Raw genomic sequence first — 15,103 nt, 5'->3', positions numbered from 1 at the left:
ACATAGGACTCTCTGTCAGTAAAACAAACGGTTATGAAGTGTCATTATCAGCTGTCGTGTTGTTTATAAAAACTAATACCGTTTTCAAAATATAATGTTAACCATATCAATTAATAGGTATTATATAATTTATAATTAGAAACAGCTAAACATATTGATGTTTAACTTCATTTTTGAAAAATGTTAGGCGGTGTAAGATTAAAAGTGTCATTAACCCACGAACGAACTTGTTTTGCATACATAAGTCCTAAATACAGCGCCAACAAAGAACAAGTAAGTAGAATGTCTCAATTTATTCTGAAATTACATCAGATGTAAGCCAATGAATGCCGAATTCAGTTGTTCTATGTTTTTATATATTTCGTTGATTTTTGTGCAGAATAGGTTATGTTTTCGTTTAAATGATAAGATAGGGTCAAGGTTATTTGCTTAAATTGCTTTATCATGTTAATGTTTGTTTATACGACATTTATATACTTTATTTTATTTTTTAGTCACAATGTATACAAATCTTGTATAAGGAAAAACATATATTATTATGGGCAGTATTCAGCAGCAATGTTTCGGAAGGTTACATATCATGCAATCCAACTCACAGTAAGCTACTAGGTTTAGATGAGGGTGCTGAAGTTTTTGTGTCTCCATATGGAGATGTTCCAGTCTTGGATGAACTGTATATTGACACAGAAAGTCCTGATGACCAAGAAATATTGGTAAAATACATTTTAATAGTCTAAATTTAGTTTTAGAGATTTTTGTACACTACAAATAATAAATTTAATTCTAGGAGCATAATGCTGATATTCTTCAGTATAGAATCCTTGATCAATTAAGGCTGGTTGTCTCTCATCAAAAAGCAGTAGTATGGATTTCAACATCACTTCCAATTGTTTTTACACCAAAGCAAACAGGCCTTTTGGTCAATCATAGTAAAATTATAGTAAAGGTAGATGTTTTCAATAAAGTTCAAAATCAGAGCAATACCTTAGGTGCTTCAACTCAAAACAATAAACAGGCCTTTAACAATATTGGTCTTATTAATCAGGGTATACTTCGGCCTTATTTGTTTGTACCAAGCAGACTGGTTTTACGAGCTCTTGCTATTGATAGTGATGGTAAAAAAGGCAAGAACTTAATTCATCCATATACAGTTTTCATACATGAGAACTTAATAGGTAGTATCTACAAAGATTTGACAGTAATACTAGCAACAATGCAGAATATTCCATCTATAAGCCATTTATCAAATCGTAATGAAGATGAAAATGAAACCACAAATACAATTGATGATTTGTGTGTGGAAATAGTTCCAGTAGATAATGTGATATTCAGAAGCCTTTCTCATGAAGTATATAACAAAAATATACCTTCTGTTTTAATACCTAAGTCATTAAATGCAATAATTAATATAGAAAATGGTATGAAGATCATATTTACCTTAATTGGTGACAAGGCAGAACAACCCGAACATATTGATGTCATTACATACACAGACAATACTCAAACAGAAATTGATATTATTGAGAAGTTTAAAAAATGTGTTGTTGATAACACACATTCAGGGAAACAGTTTTTAATAAACAACAACATAGTGAAGCAAAATAATCAAATAACAAATGGATTTTTAAGATTCAAGCTAAAACCAGAGAAATTGAAATACACAATGTTAAATTCAGAATCATTCAGACATTGTTCTGTGTCTGCGAAAAGTTTGACAGATGCTGAATTGGAATTACCAAAACATGTGCCCTCAAAATTAGAATATGATTTCAAAAATTATTGTAGATCTATGAGATCAATGCAAAATATTGTTGAAAAAGTAGTTGCAAATATATATTTTGAAATTCATCGGGAGGCATGTTTTAAAGGAGTATCTGAAATAAAGAGTAATATTTTAATTACTGGTAGGTAAGACATTACATATTTAATAATTTCTAAAATAGGCTGAAATTATGCTTGTGGGGTATACAAAATTTTTTTTATCAGTATAGATAAAAAACAATATTTTAGTCATCAGTCAATATTTTGTCTATGTAGAGTTTATGACACAGAAATGTTTAATATATGTCTATTTGTGTTGAATTTAAATTTATTGTATTGAACATACATTTTTAATTTATCATTTTAATTTAGAAAATAGAACAAAATTGTTAGTTAACTAAATATTTTAACTCTATAAAAATAATAGTCTAAACTTAACACAAGTGGAATAGAAGCGGGCCAGTCAATAATTTGATTGGTTTGAGCTCTTAGCTTGAGCACCTTCTCCATACATTATACTATGTCAACAGTTGGGCATGTTAAAGGAAGTTAAAGTAATGTGTCATTTACAGTTTAGGCATTTCGTATCTTTCAATCTGAAAAAAAAAAATTGAGTTTTCTTATAAATAATAACAAAAACAAATTACATTTTAGGTGCTAGCGGCAGTGGAAAGACATCTCTTTGTCATATAGTCCAAAAGGACCTTACTCTATGGTCCCATGTACTTCATTGTCGGCCTCTAAAGGGCCGGAAAGATATTCCAGAAGTATTGAGCAAGGCAATACTAATTTGCCAGGAGCATAGTCCATCTGTATTGATTTGTGATGACTTTGATGCGTTGGTATCGCCTAATATGGAAGGCGATTCGCCGCAAGATATTGCGTTTTATCAAAGGTAAATTTTTGTTAATGCTTTATCGGATGATATTGATGGTGACGCTTAGTTCCTTAATTACCTTTTTTATGTTGACTGGACTGACAATATCTGTCGGTATCTTATGTTCCATAATAAACATATTTTATTTTTTATTTTAATAAAGTTTGACCGAAATCTTGTTGTTGAAAAAATGAAAGAATGTCAGTTTTGATAAAAATCCAAAATCCAATTTTATCATATTTGGATACTACATTGACTAAATATTACGGCTACATAAAAAAAAAATCATGTGTTTTAAATTTCAAATTAATCAGTCCGTAAAGTGACGGATTTAATAGACGCTCATGTTATTATATCATAATGTTATTATATTTTTTCAAAACAAAACCTTTTGTTTGCTTGTATGCCTATTGTATTCATAATAACAATATGAATTAAAAAAATGTGTGCGTGTATTACAATTATCGTTATTATATATTTTTGTTATTAATGCCTTTTAATCTCGTCGGATCAACCGTGGTAGGGACAAGAAAAAGATGGCGCGTAACCGAAAAATGTGACGGTAATTTTTCCAACGCCGATAAAGAAGTTTGACTTCAAAAAGCAACATGGCGCGTAACCGAAAAACGTGACGATTTGCTACAAAATTTCACCCATACGTCGATAAAGAAGTTTCACTTCAAAAAGTTATGACAAAAAACTTTACTATTAGTCAAATCTGTCACTATTCTACGACTATGACGAAATATAACGACACAGATGACATAGGAGTCATACTGCCAACTGGCCCTGTGCACAATCAAAGTTAATAACTTTCATAATAAATTTTCAGTTAATTTTTTTTGATATTACAGACTGGCAATTTGTATTAAGAACATGCTGCAGTCGTGTTCTGGAGTCTGTGTAATAATGACATCACTCAGTATGCATTCCTTGCATCCGGTATTGAGAGAGTTTGGCGGGAAACCTCTGTTCACCAGCCATTTTGACGTTCCTGAACTTGATCAAGTAAGTTTTAGTTTTTATATGGATCTACTCTATCGCAAATTTATTATATTTATAAAACAACATACATATTCATTCATAAATATGGTTTGACTGCTTCTGATACGAGATTAAGTTTGATTGACTTTCTAGAATATGGCTCTCTATGGTATAATCAGTCAACTTTTAACAGCTGAAGGTGTAACCATATACACACAACAATACTTACTGATTGAAATGTGTGTATTGACTAACTGAAATTAATTAAAAAGGCCGGCAACACACTCGAGAGCTAATCCGTCCTGTCTGTTTACATATTTTGCGTTTGTTCTATATAATTAATCATTTTACTTATTACTGTGATTTTTAATTTTAGGACGAGAGGGTGGAGTTGTTCAAGCACTTACTAAATAACAAAGTACGCGAGTCGTTCGTTGTTGAAGACGATGACGTCATCAGGATGGCGATGGATACGGCCGGCTCCAGCGTGCGAGATGTCGTGGACTACCTCAATAAGAAGATATTCAAAGCTATCAAGAAGAAAAGTAAGTTTCTACTATTGGTGAAGTCATGCGTATTCTGATACCTGACTCATCCCCTTTCAAACAACGCTTATATAGAAGGATGCTGGAGTTTGATCTCTTCGTCGTTGACATCAGCCCTGCGATTCTGTAACTCACTTTTCGAACTCACACAGCGGTTTTCGCATCGGCGGTCGCTATGAAATCAGTCGTGAAGCAGTCATTTTATGATTTGGCATTCTGATAAACAATAAACAATAAGCTCCCACCTTTTCAGAGCGACCGCCGATGCGAAAACCGCTGTGTGAGTTCGAAAAGTGAGTTACAGAATCGCAGGGCTGGTACTGGTTTTAAAATAAGTGATGTTTAACATAGTCATTTTGTATGATGATTTGCTATTTTAAATGATTTACGCCGGCTTTTTCTCTCGGCCTACACCCTCTGTCTTCTTTGCCGATGAGTAGGGACTAATTTAATGACGTGGAATAAGTGATACCTGTATCTTGTGTTCCATAATAAACATTTTATTTTTTTACCGCACTGCACAATTTGGATCGTCATTTCTTGTAGCAATGGAGTGGAAGTCCTTACCCCTTCTCCATATTCTTAATAGTTAAAATAAAATAAACCCCTGGTGTGAAACTTTACAATAAGCAATAATTTTACTGCCCACTATATAATTAAAATTAAATTAATTAAAATTATCTTTCCTAGAAAGTTGAATATGGGTTCATTTAAACGGCGTTTAAACAGGCATCTCCTGTAGGCGTGTCCTCCAAAAGGCCACTTCTCACTTAACATCAACGGGGATCGAACCTACAACCTCAGGGATGAGAGTCGCACGCTGAAGCCACTAGACCAACACTGCTCAATTTTAAATTTAAAAAGTTAGAAAAAGAAATACCTTTACAGAATCATCAACAGATAAACCACGTCTCAACGAAGCAACAAAAGAAACACCCAAAGAACTAGATATCTGGACTCCAGTGGGAGGCTTGGAGGACGTTAAGCGGCAGCTCACGGAAGCCATTTTCTGGCCAATCATGTATCCAGTGTTATTCCCCTCTAAACGATGTGGGGTCATGCTGTATGGCCCGCCTGGGACGGGCAAATCCCATTTGGGGTCTTGTTTGGCCCGGGCCGCTAATATGCGAATGCTCACTGTGAAGGGGCCGGAACTACTTTCCAAATATATTGGACAAAGCGAAAAGGCTGTTAGGGATATTTTTGACAAGTTAGTATTTTATTATTTCTCAATATATATTTTATATGTACAGTGTACACGTTTATATATATATATATATATATATATGAAACCACTGGTTTATAGTAATGTAAGAGCGATCTTGTCGGGAGTGTCAAACGGAAAAGTTCATATATGTACTTTTGTAGTATGTATATTGTGTCAGCTACGACGCCACGATTGGAGTTTACTCCTTACGAACGATAAAATGGCGATAATGTTCTGTGGCTGTCGACCATATTTTCATACTAAAGGTGGTAAGAATATATGTTTTTATAATATAAATGTTTGTAGTAGTAATAAAACGTACCTACATCATCTATGCCCAAATAGGATTTTCTTTCTGTGACCAAAGATACCTTTATAGTAAGAGAAGAATAAGAATGAACAATCTTTTTAGTTTTAATTTCACTGACCATTACTATTGACAAAACTCTTTGGCACGCTAAACAATCTACTTTTATATTTTACACCTGTAAACACTGACAATGTTGTAACGTGGCTGTCAAAACGTGAATTCAAAATATAAAAGTCTGTGTAATGTATTCCATCTCATTTTTTTACACGTTCAATCCTACAGATATATATGTTTGTCTCTTTCTACATAACGCCTCAACTTTTCGTGTTACACTTGATTTTACTCCTCATAAAATTTCCGTACCGGGCCTTATAACCTAAAATGGTTTCTTAAGGAGTAAACTCCAAAAATCTGAGAAAATAGACATATTTTTATTTAGAGTAAGGATATTTATGTTTACACATAAATAAAGTGTTATTTAATCATGAATTATCATGCAGAGCGGAGTTGCAGCGTCCGTGTATTCTCTTCTTTGACGAATTCGACAGTCTCGCGCCCAAGTAAGTTTTATTGTAAGTACCTTCACGAACACTTCATTTTTATGCAAATTTAATTGAACATTTTATGATTAGTTAATTAGGCGCTCATATTTATTTCTCAAGTATTTCTTTGTCGATTAGCGGTCCCTACTTTAAGATTTTATTTATTCTTAATAAATTACGGTCATAATACGCTTGCGTCGCATCTATCTCTCTTCCACTCGAAGACTTAAGTATGCAATCATTTCATCAATGTTTTGTTATGACGTTGTCACGTTAAACGATCGTCCGTAAACCGACTTTACATACAACCATTTTATATACAATAGACGGTGAAATAAAATGTATTCCATAATAGCTATAACTAAAATAATATGTACATTATTCTCTATCAATGTCTGTTTATGGTATTCTAATATATAAAATTCTTGTGTCACAATGTCCGTTCCCATACTTCTCTGAAACGGCTAGACCCATTTTTATGATTTTTTTATATATATATTCTGTAAGTCTGAGTATCGGCTACTATCTATCTTTCAAACCCTTAAATTTTTATTTTTATTTTTTAGACAAAACTTTTTTTTTAAATGAAAATACATAAAACCCTTAATTTTCACCCCTATACGATCAACCCCTATGTTTTATTTGTTAATTTGTCTAGAACCCTGAGTTATATAGAGAAAAATTCACAGAACAACCTAAAAAGTTTTTATTCCGAAAAACCGAACAGTCTCTGGGTAGCATAGCAAAATGTTCCATGTTGGTATGTACTAGAAAGTTATGGCTGATTTACACAGGGTAAGTAGACAAGTCAGTCGCAGCGCCAAAGTCGGCGCCGCGACTGACTTTAACTGTTTACATGAAGTAAGTAGTAGTGGTGCGTTTCTCACGATGACCACACGTGTGTGAAGTCAGTGGGAAAAATGAATCGACGCGCGCGAAAACAACTGAAACGACGATTTAATTATTTGTTGAAAAATTTATCAATTTTGCTGTTGAATGAGTTAATAGAAATGGTAGAAAATGAGATAACTAAAAATGAACGACAATGGGTAAGAAAATGGATTGACGATAGAAACGAAACTGGTGGCTCTGCTTAGTTGCTGCAGCAATTGCGATTTGATGATCCTGAGGAGTACAAACTGGCCATATAATTGCACCAATTTTATGGTTTCGTCTTCGCTAAACTTCATTTTTATCGCCAGCGAAAAAAACGTGGTCACTCTACAACGCAGTGGCAGTGACTAACCACGCACTGACTTGTCTGTTTACACGGGGTTTATTTGGCTGGCGCGGGGGTGCGCGGGTGGCGGGGGGCGCCAACTGACTTTAAAATATTCGTGTCCGAATATTCAAGTCAGCGCTGACTTCAAGCCACTGTACTGACTTCAAATCAGTTTACACAGGGTTTTTTCGGGTCAGCACTGACTTGCCTCGAATTTGTAGTCAGTTACTGACCCTGTGTAAATCAACTCTTAGGCTAAGTAAAATCACATTAAGGAGAAACTAAGTTCGCGTGGGCAGCTAGAAATATATAAATATGTCAACTACAATGCTTTGTCCAGACGTGGTCACGACTCAACCGGCGTAACCGACCGAGTGGTAAACCAATTACTGGCGAGGCTCGATGGGGCCGAAGGGGGTGCGAAGGGTCCAGTTGTAGTTGCCACTTCTCGACCGGACCTGGTGGACCCGGCTTTGTTGAGAGCTGGAAGGATCGAACGCCATATTTACTGTGCTTTGCCGGATTTGGTGAGTTCTTAGAGTCTTCGTGGGCGATTTCATTTAGGTAAAATACGAGCTCCTTCAACTAATCATATACGGCGAAGGGCAGACGGAGACCTGGCCGCAGACGCACGTGATGGATGAAGAACCTTAGATGGATGAAGGGCCGCTTCTCAACAATGACTTGGTGCTATGATCATGCATAGCAGCAAGTCATTGTTGAGAAGCGGCATTCAAAATTAAAGAAGTTATGATGATTGCCAACCTTCGAAAGGAGATGGCACTATAAGAAGAATGTACACTTATGAACGTCAATAAGAAAATTAATCGCGAAATCAAGAAAAGAGTGTAGAAAACGAAATTCCACCTGTATAACCTCGACGTCCTTCATTCCACAACTGAGCGTTATTTAATCATCACTATATGGAACCAGCTGCCCACTGATGTTTTTCAGTACCATTTCGACTTAGGATTAGTGTTGCCCAAATGCAAGACCAAGACGAGACTTAGGCCAGTCTTGGTATTGTCTTGCGTCAATACACCTGGTCTTGGTCTTGGTATTGGTATTGCGCTCTCCGTCTTGGTCTTGGTCTTGATCTTGCAGCAAGAGTCTCGCAAGTCTCGCAAGACTTGCAAATACTTATTAGCCTATTGCTATTTGTGGGGGCTTGCGGGCTATCCTGGAGCATTCACCAATGTACAATGTTCATCAACCAATAATAGCAGGCAGGCTACAGGCAGTGTGTTGAGATTAGCAGATTTCATTACAGTGTGCGTAGGTACATTTTTTAGGCAATTTGGCGTACCTACTCGTGACTAGCGCGCTTTGCTACGTAGGTACTGTCGTTAAAGTATGTGTAAGTAAGAAATGATGTAGGTACCTACTACAACGAAATTGTATTCCTTAGAAAAATAATCGTCGTACCTACACGACGATTATTTTTATTTATTTAGTAAATCATCGCTGAAGACAATAGTCGCTACTAGAGTAGGTACGATAGAAGTTGATAAACCGACACTGCAAATCTCGATTTTTGGAAATGTGTGATTTTAAAACAAAATGCGTAAAGCAATATAACGTCGCTCATATTTGGAGCTTTTCCACGTTTCAAGTTTGTTAAAATCACCCACTTCCAATTTTGCAGTGCAATTTCCTTTAAAAAGGTATAATAGGTAATAATAATATAAACTAGGTATATTTTTATTACTTACAACAATTTTTATAAAATTTACCTATCCTTACGACTACATTCTTCCTTGCGAGGACAACATAATCTATTTGCGTACGTTCTGAGCACCCGGAAACTTATTTTATTCTTTAGAACATGGGCAGTGGCGGCGACCTTTGACATGAAAGCGACGGCGGCAACACAAAGTCTAGAAGCGGACTAAATTTTTACCTATTTTGGTGGGGTTGTCAATGTTGGCATTAGCACAGAAAAATAAAATTAAGTAAACAAAACGTTTATCCACTTTTTAATAACTCGGTATCCACGATAGAATATTTTTTCTACTTATTTCCTAAGTACTCAGTCTAAATATCTTTTTCATAATTTTTGTTTTTCAATAATTTTTTGTGTGTAATTGAATGGAAAACTCTAAATCTTACTAGAGAGCTTTTTTAAAATAAATTTATTGAAAGCACTGACATGGCATATACATTTTTCAATCTTACTGCTCACATTTTAGTACCTAGGTATATCACACACATTTACCGATATTAACAATGATTATTTCGAAATCAAAATATTCGCAATTCAATAGATGCAATACCTACTTAGTTATTAATTATCATCTCGCCCGACAGCTTTTAACGCTGTAGTGTTCGAATTCAAGCCAGTGTGAGAATGTATTTAAATAAAAGAAACTCAGAGCATTCAATTTATACCTACCTACTGCTGGGACATCTTCAAGGTCATTTAAGGCCAACCAACCCTACCAAAATAGGTAAAAATTTGTGTGCCTCTGTCCGTACTCTTTGTCGGCGAATGCGGCGCTCAAACAGTGTCAAATGCTGTGATACACTTGTTGCAAACCACGGCGTCTTTGTCGGTAAATTATCAAATAAGTAGGTATATAATACACCGACCGACCAACAGTTTATTCGCAGAACGTCACATTTCCCCAATCAACTTTGAACCTTAATTCCTTAGCGATAAACTTGAAAATCTGTTGAAGAAATTTGATAGGTTATTTTTATTAGTAGCTTGATGTGCTGGCGTCTGTACCATAATATTGGGTGCTGTAGAAACTGTTACTAGACCTACTCGACTCGCTGTTAGTTTTAATTTAACCTACATGATGTTTATATAATTTTGTTAGCTATAATTTTAAGCACATACCAACCTACGAGTACTAACGTTAGATCTGCACATTAGACATAAACAAGCATAACATATTATAGGTAGATACAAGCTACCTACAAGTAATGAACTTTGCTATAAAGTTATTCTAGGTAAATTTTATCACATGGGATGGTGGGAACAGATTTGTGAGTATTAACACGCTACTTAATAAATTGTTGAAATATAATAAGTACTTACCTACCCAATCAATACAATACGTTTCAGGGTGCTTTCAGACGAGCGGCACGTTGCCAACTGCAGCCCTTAGTTTAGTGTTAGGATATGTGATACCTACGGTTTTGATACTGGGGAACGTTTCTCAAAATCGGGATTGAAACCAAATACCTACTTAATAACGCCCAAATCTCAGTTTGTCTTAACTGCAAGACGCAAGAGTCTTGCAGGCTTAAGTATTGTCTTGCTCAAGTCTTGCAGGGTTCAGTCTTGGTATTGGTCTTGCTATAATAAGGCGGTCTTGGTATTGGTCTTGGTCTCGCGGAAACGCAAGAACAAGACCAAGACTGCAAGACCAAGACCGATTTTGGGCAACACTACTTAGGATCGTTCAAGAAAAGGGCGTACCAATTCTTAAAAGGCCGGCAACGCACTTGCGAGCCGTCTGGCATTGAGTAGCCTTGGCGGTGGTATCACATAACATCAGGTGAGCCTCCTGACCGTTTGCCCCCTGTTCTATATAAAAAAAAGAACAATTCTTATAATGCCGGCAACGCACTTGCGAGCCGTCTGGCATTGAGAGTCCATGGTATCACTTAACATCAAATGAGCCCCCTGATGAAATGATATGTTGCAACTATTATCTTGCTCCATATGACATGGAAAGAGTTATGGCGAAATAGGAGCGCCCACTTACATTATAATGAAGACAAAACATAATATGTCTGTTTCATTTATAAATTTGTATAGACTCTTGTAGAATCTGTCTTGCCCTGTGTCTACTTGAAATAGAAATATGCCCACGTATTACCAAGTTTCAAGGTCTTCTGTGGTCTTTCAAACGACAAAAGCTGAGATATGCTATACATCTTAATATATAAAACTCTCGTGTCACAGTGTTCGTTCCCATACTCCTCCGAAACCGATTCTTATGAAATTTTTTAGCTACTATCTATCTTTCAAACCCCTAAGTGATGAGGGGTGTCCACACCAAAATAATTGTTTTTATTTTTTGGATAACTTTTTTTTATTGATTCAGCATACAAAAATACATACATCCCTTAATTTTCTCCCCTCTACGATGAACCCCTATTTTTGTATTATTGTTGATAGTTATTTTTATTAAACAAAAAAAATGTTTCCTATATATAATACACATGGTAAAATGCGTTTGCCGGGTCAGCTTGTATAATATATAATTTATAGAATGATCGCCAAGAAGTGCTAAAGACGCTGGCACAGAACGTGACAGTAGACGAAAGCGTAGACTTCCGGCTGATAGCGGAAAAGACTGAGGGCTTCTCACCGGCCGATCTGAAGTCTCTGCTGGTGACTGCGCAACTTGGAAGGTTGGAGACTCAGCTGGTGAGTTACATTACTTAAAGGCTAACGAAAATGGTTGTTAATAAATTCTTTCAGTGAGTGTACATGGGCGGCTGTATCACATTAGATAAGTCACTTGCCCGTGTGCCTCCTATTAAAAATAAATCAGTGGCGCTACAACCTCTTTTAGGTCTAGGTCTCAGATTTTTGAATCTGTTTCATGATCATTTTTCAATAATAGGCATGTAGGTGATCAGCCTCCAGTGCCTGACACACGCCATCGACTTTTTGGGTCTAAGACATGTCGGTTTCCTCATGATGTTTTCCTTTACCGTTCGAGCGAGTGTTAAATGCGCACATAGAAAGAAAGAAAGTCTATTGGTGCACAGCTGGGGATCGAACCTACGACCTCAGGGATGAGAGTCGCACGCTGAAGCCACTAGGCCAAAACTGCTTACTGTGTCCCTCCTTATTACATGCAAAAAAAATTAAAGGCCGCCATATATGGCTGAAAAAAAATGGATAAACAAAATTTCTACTCAAAAAAATATTGGTTGTTTGTAAAGTAGGTTTACGATCGAGATGTTTACGTGATAACGTCTTATTGGTGATATAAGTTTTTGGGAAGTAAGGAATTAATGAAGATAACAATTTTTTCAAATTTTAAATTACATCTATCGTTTTATTCACACTTTTGATGATAAATTTCGGGTGTAAAATGACAAGTTTACTTATTCGACTATGATATACATTTTTCTTCATACATTCACGGAATGACTGGCAGCGCTCGAGATGAGACGGGAGATCGGTCCGTCTCTCTCTCGTTATACCTGCGATCGCGCTCGTGAGGTTTTGGTGTGACACAAGTTTCTGAAAAAGTCACCCGACTAAAACGATTTTAAAGACGTTATCACGTCAAAAGGTTGGCAGTTGTATGGGTTTTATTTAGAACAGTTATAACACAGAAATAAGATTATTATTATACTCAGTGGCGCTAAAACCCTCATGAAATAATTTTATAGATGTTCAGACTGTGTCTGACATATTATATCTATTACTTAAAACATATTACATTACAGGGTTGACAGTCTCCATCAGGACCTGTCTAAGAAAAATATTAATTGACATTTCAGATGAGCAGCGAAAATCGTCGTATGGAGAGTGTGACAGTCAATGGAGAAGACATTGAAGTTGCACTGAAGGAAACCAAACCCTCGCTTTCAATGGAACAGAGAAGTTTCTATGATATGATGTAAGTTTCTATAAAAAAAAAAAATGTGCGTGTACTAGTGTACACACGTTAGAAGTGAAACTTCTTATGACCTTATTTTTCGAAAAATGATCTACTATATGCAACTTAACGAAATTGGTTAAATAAAGTTTAACAAAAGGCTTTTATTATCATAGACATGAATACAAATACAATTATTTCATTTTACCTTATTACTACTAAGATTATTACAGAATTTCATTAATTGTAATAGAATGATTACTATCATTGTTATCGTTATTATATATTTTTGTTATTAATGGCTTCGGATCAACCGTGGTAGGGACAAGAAAAAGATGGCGCGTAACCGAAAAATGTGACAAATGTCTGTAAATTTTTTTCCAACCCCGATAAAGAAGTTTCACTTCAAAAATTAATTCCTCTGTTTCAGATACAAAAGATTCCGAGGCGACCCTCTTTCGTCCGAACAAAAAATGATATCGCAACAGATGCTAAAACAGAGGGTCACGCTCGCCTGATTGTTTCGGTTTTGTTCATGAAGATTACTAAAGCTCTCTGCCCACTATCCCGTAGCATACCATGACCGTACTAGGACCGTTTCAGACAAAAAACTATTCTTTGTATGGAGAAGTATGAGACCATGCCCACTAGACCGTTCCGTCACCGGCCGACACCGTAGCGTGCCATGCACGGGCCGTCAACTATTCGTCGGAGGGAATATTTTGCCGGTGCGGACACGCTACGTGCATGGCACGCGACGTTGCTAGACCGGTGACTGAGCGGGGAGTATGACCGTTACAAACCCGTTTTAAATGCGTTAAATTTGAATGTACACATTCAGAAGTACTGAAAAAACTTTTCTCCGTCATCAACTAAGTGCCTGAATAATGTCCAATATTAACACTGATATTTGTACGAGAATGAACCGATGCCTTACGAGTGTATTGAAAAGATTTCTGCCGTGTCACATACGGGCATCATACAGATTAAATACGGGTTACATACGGGTTGTAAACGGGTTCAGAACGCTGTCGGCCCGCTTCAGTGGGCGAAATAGAGCGTACCGGATTGCTTTCCGTGCCTGATACGTTCCTAGCACGGTCATGGTATGCTACGGGATAGTGGGCAGAGACCTTAATGGTTATCGGTTTTTAATTTATGTATAATTTTGTGCTTTATAGGCATCGTGGTGAGAGTATTTTTTGCTTAAGTTTTTATATATTGAAGATGTCTCAAACTGTTCATATTTATTTAATAAATAGAAAATACTACATCGGGTAGTTTGAGCGATATCTTCCAGACATACTTAATAAAAGACAGGTAAAAAAACTTTTTTTTTATAGTACATTGGGGCAAACGAGTCTATTGGACGCCCAAAGCCCACGGACTTTTAGTGGGTAAATTGTAATTGTAAAGTCGGGTTTTTATTGGTTTTAAATACGTAATTTTCTATACAAGGTATGTAGTTCACGAGTGACTAAGTGTAATGGTGGCTGTACACACTCGGCGAGAGCCTCTCGACGAGAGTCTCGACCGAGAGGACCGAGAGAAGAGCGCAGCCTGTACACACTCGTTACGTTAATTGTATTTAAAACACCGTTAATAATGGACGTGGAAACCGCTGCTGCTGTTTGTCTTTGTGCAATAAGTTATTATAATCTTCTTCACGTTTACCATTTAAAAAAAATACGAAGCCATGGCGAAGAAGATGGTGAATAATATTCACCGCAACAGAAATTGGTAATTAGGATCATAAAGTTTTAATATTATCCAAAATTGAGTGATTGAACGAGTGTGTACAGGTTGTTCTCGTTTTACTCGCGAGACCCTTTGACTCGTGCGCAAAAAACCAACAGGCAACCGAGAGAGGCGAGACCAACTGCGAGGAAGCGAGACGAGACGAGAGCTCTATTGTACACTCTCGCACTAGGCCTGTCTCGGGGTGTCTCGACGAGTGTGTACAGCCACCATAAGATTAAAGGCCCATTTACATGATGCCATTTTCTTGCCTGTAGCATACAATTATATCAACGCAATAAATGAATTGCATAGTCTAAACAAAACGTAACATTCTTGATCAAT

At 36.4% G+C, this 15,103-nt stretch overlaps 1 protein-coding gene across 2 annotated transcripts; it reads left to right on the top strand.

The window, feature by feature from the left end:
- Positions 1–35: 35 nt before the first annotated feature.
- On the top strand, positions 36–14,822 carry LOC125055716 (peroxisome biogenesis factor 1). 2 transcript variants are annotated; one of them, XM_047658213.1, is made up of 13 exons: positions 36–273; positions 495–713; positions 788–1,904; positions 2,416–2,656; positions 3,493–3,646; positions 3,999–4,167; positions 5,056–5,377; positions 6,185–6,244; positions 7,789–7,975; positions 11,674–11,832; positions 12,924–13,042; positions 13,452–13,567; positions 14,157–14,822. In XM_047658213.1, exons 1-12 carry the CDS (start codon positions 181–183, stop codon positions 13,537–13,539), a joined length of 2,928 nt encoding a protein of 975 aa, XP_047514169.1. In that variant the 5' UTR covers positions 36–180; the 3' UTR covers positions 13,540–13,567; positions 14,157–14,822. The 2 variants fall into 2 exon arrangements, with proteins under 2 accessions (XP_047514169.1, XP_047514170.1); XM_047658214.1 differs by lacking the exons at positions 11,674–11,832; positions 12,924–13,042; positions 13,452–13,567; positions 14,157–14,822 and having other exon boundaries at positions 6,185–6,256; positions 7,789–7,902.
- The last annotated feature ends 281 nt before the right edge of the window (positions 14,823–15,103 follow it).

This window comes from Pieris napi, chromosome 14 (genome assembly GCF_905475465.1).
Source record: "Pieris napi chromosome 14, ilPieNapi1.2, whole genome shotgun sequence".
Classification (NCBI taxonomy): domain Eukaryota; kingdom Metazoa; phylum Arthropoda; class Insecta; order Lepidoptera; family Pieridae; genus Pieris; species Pieris napi.
This window is presented reverse-complemented; position numbering and strand designations above follow the sequence as displayed.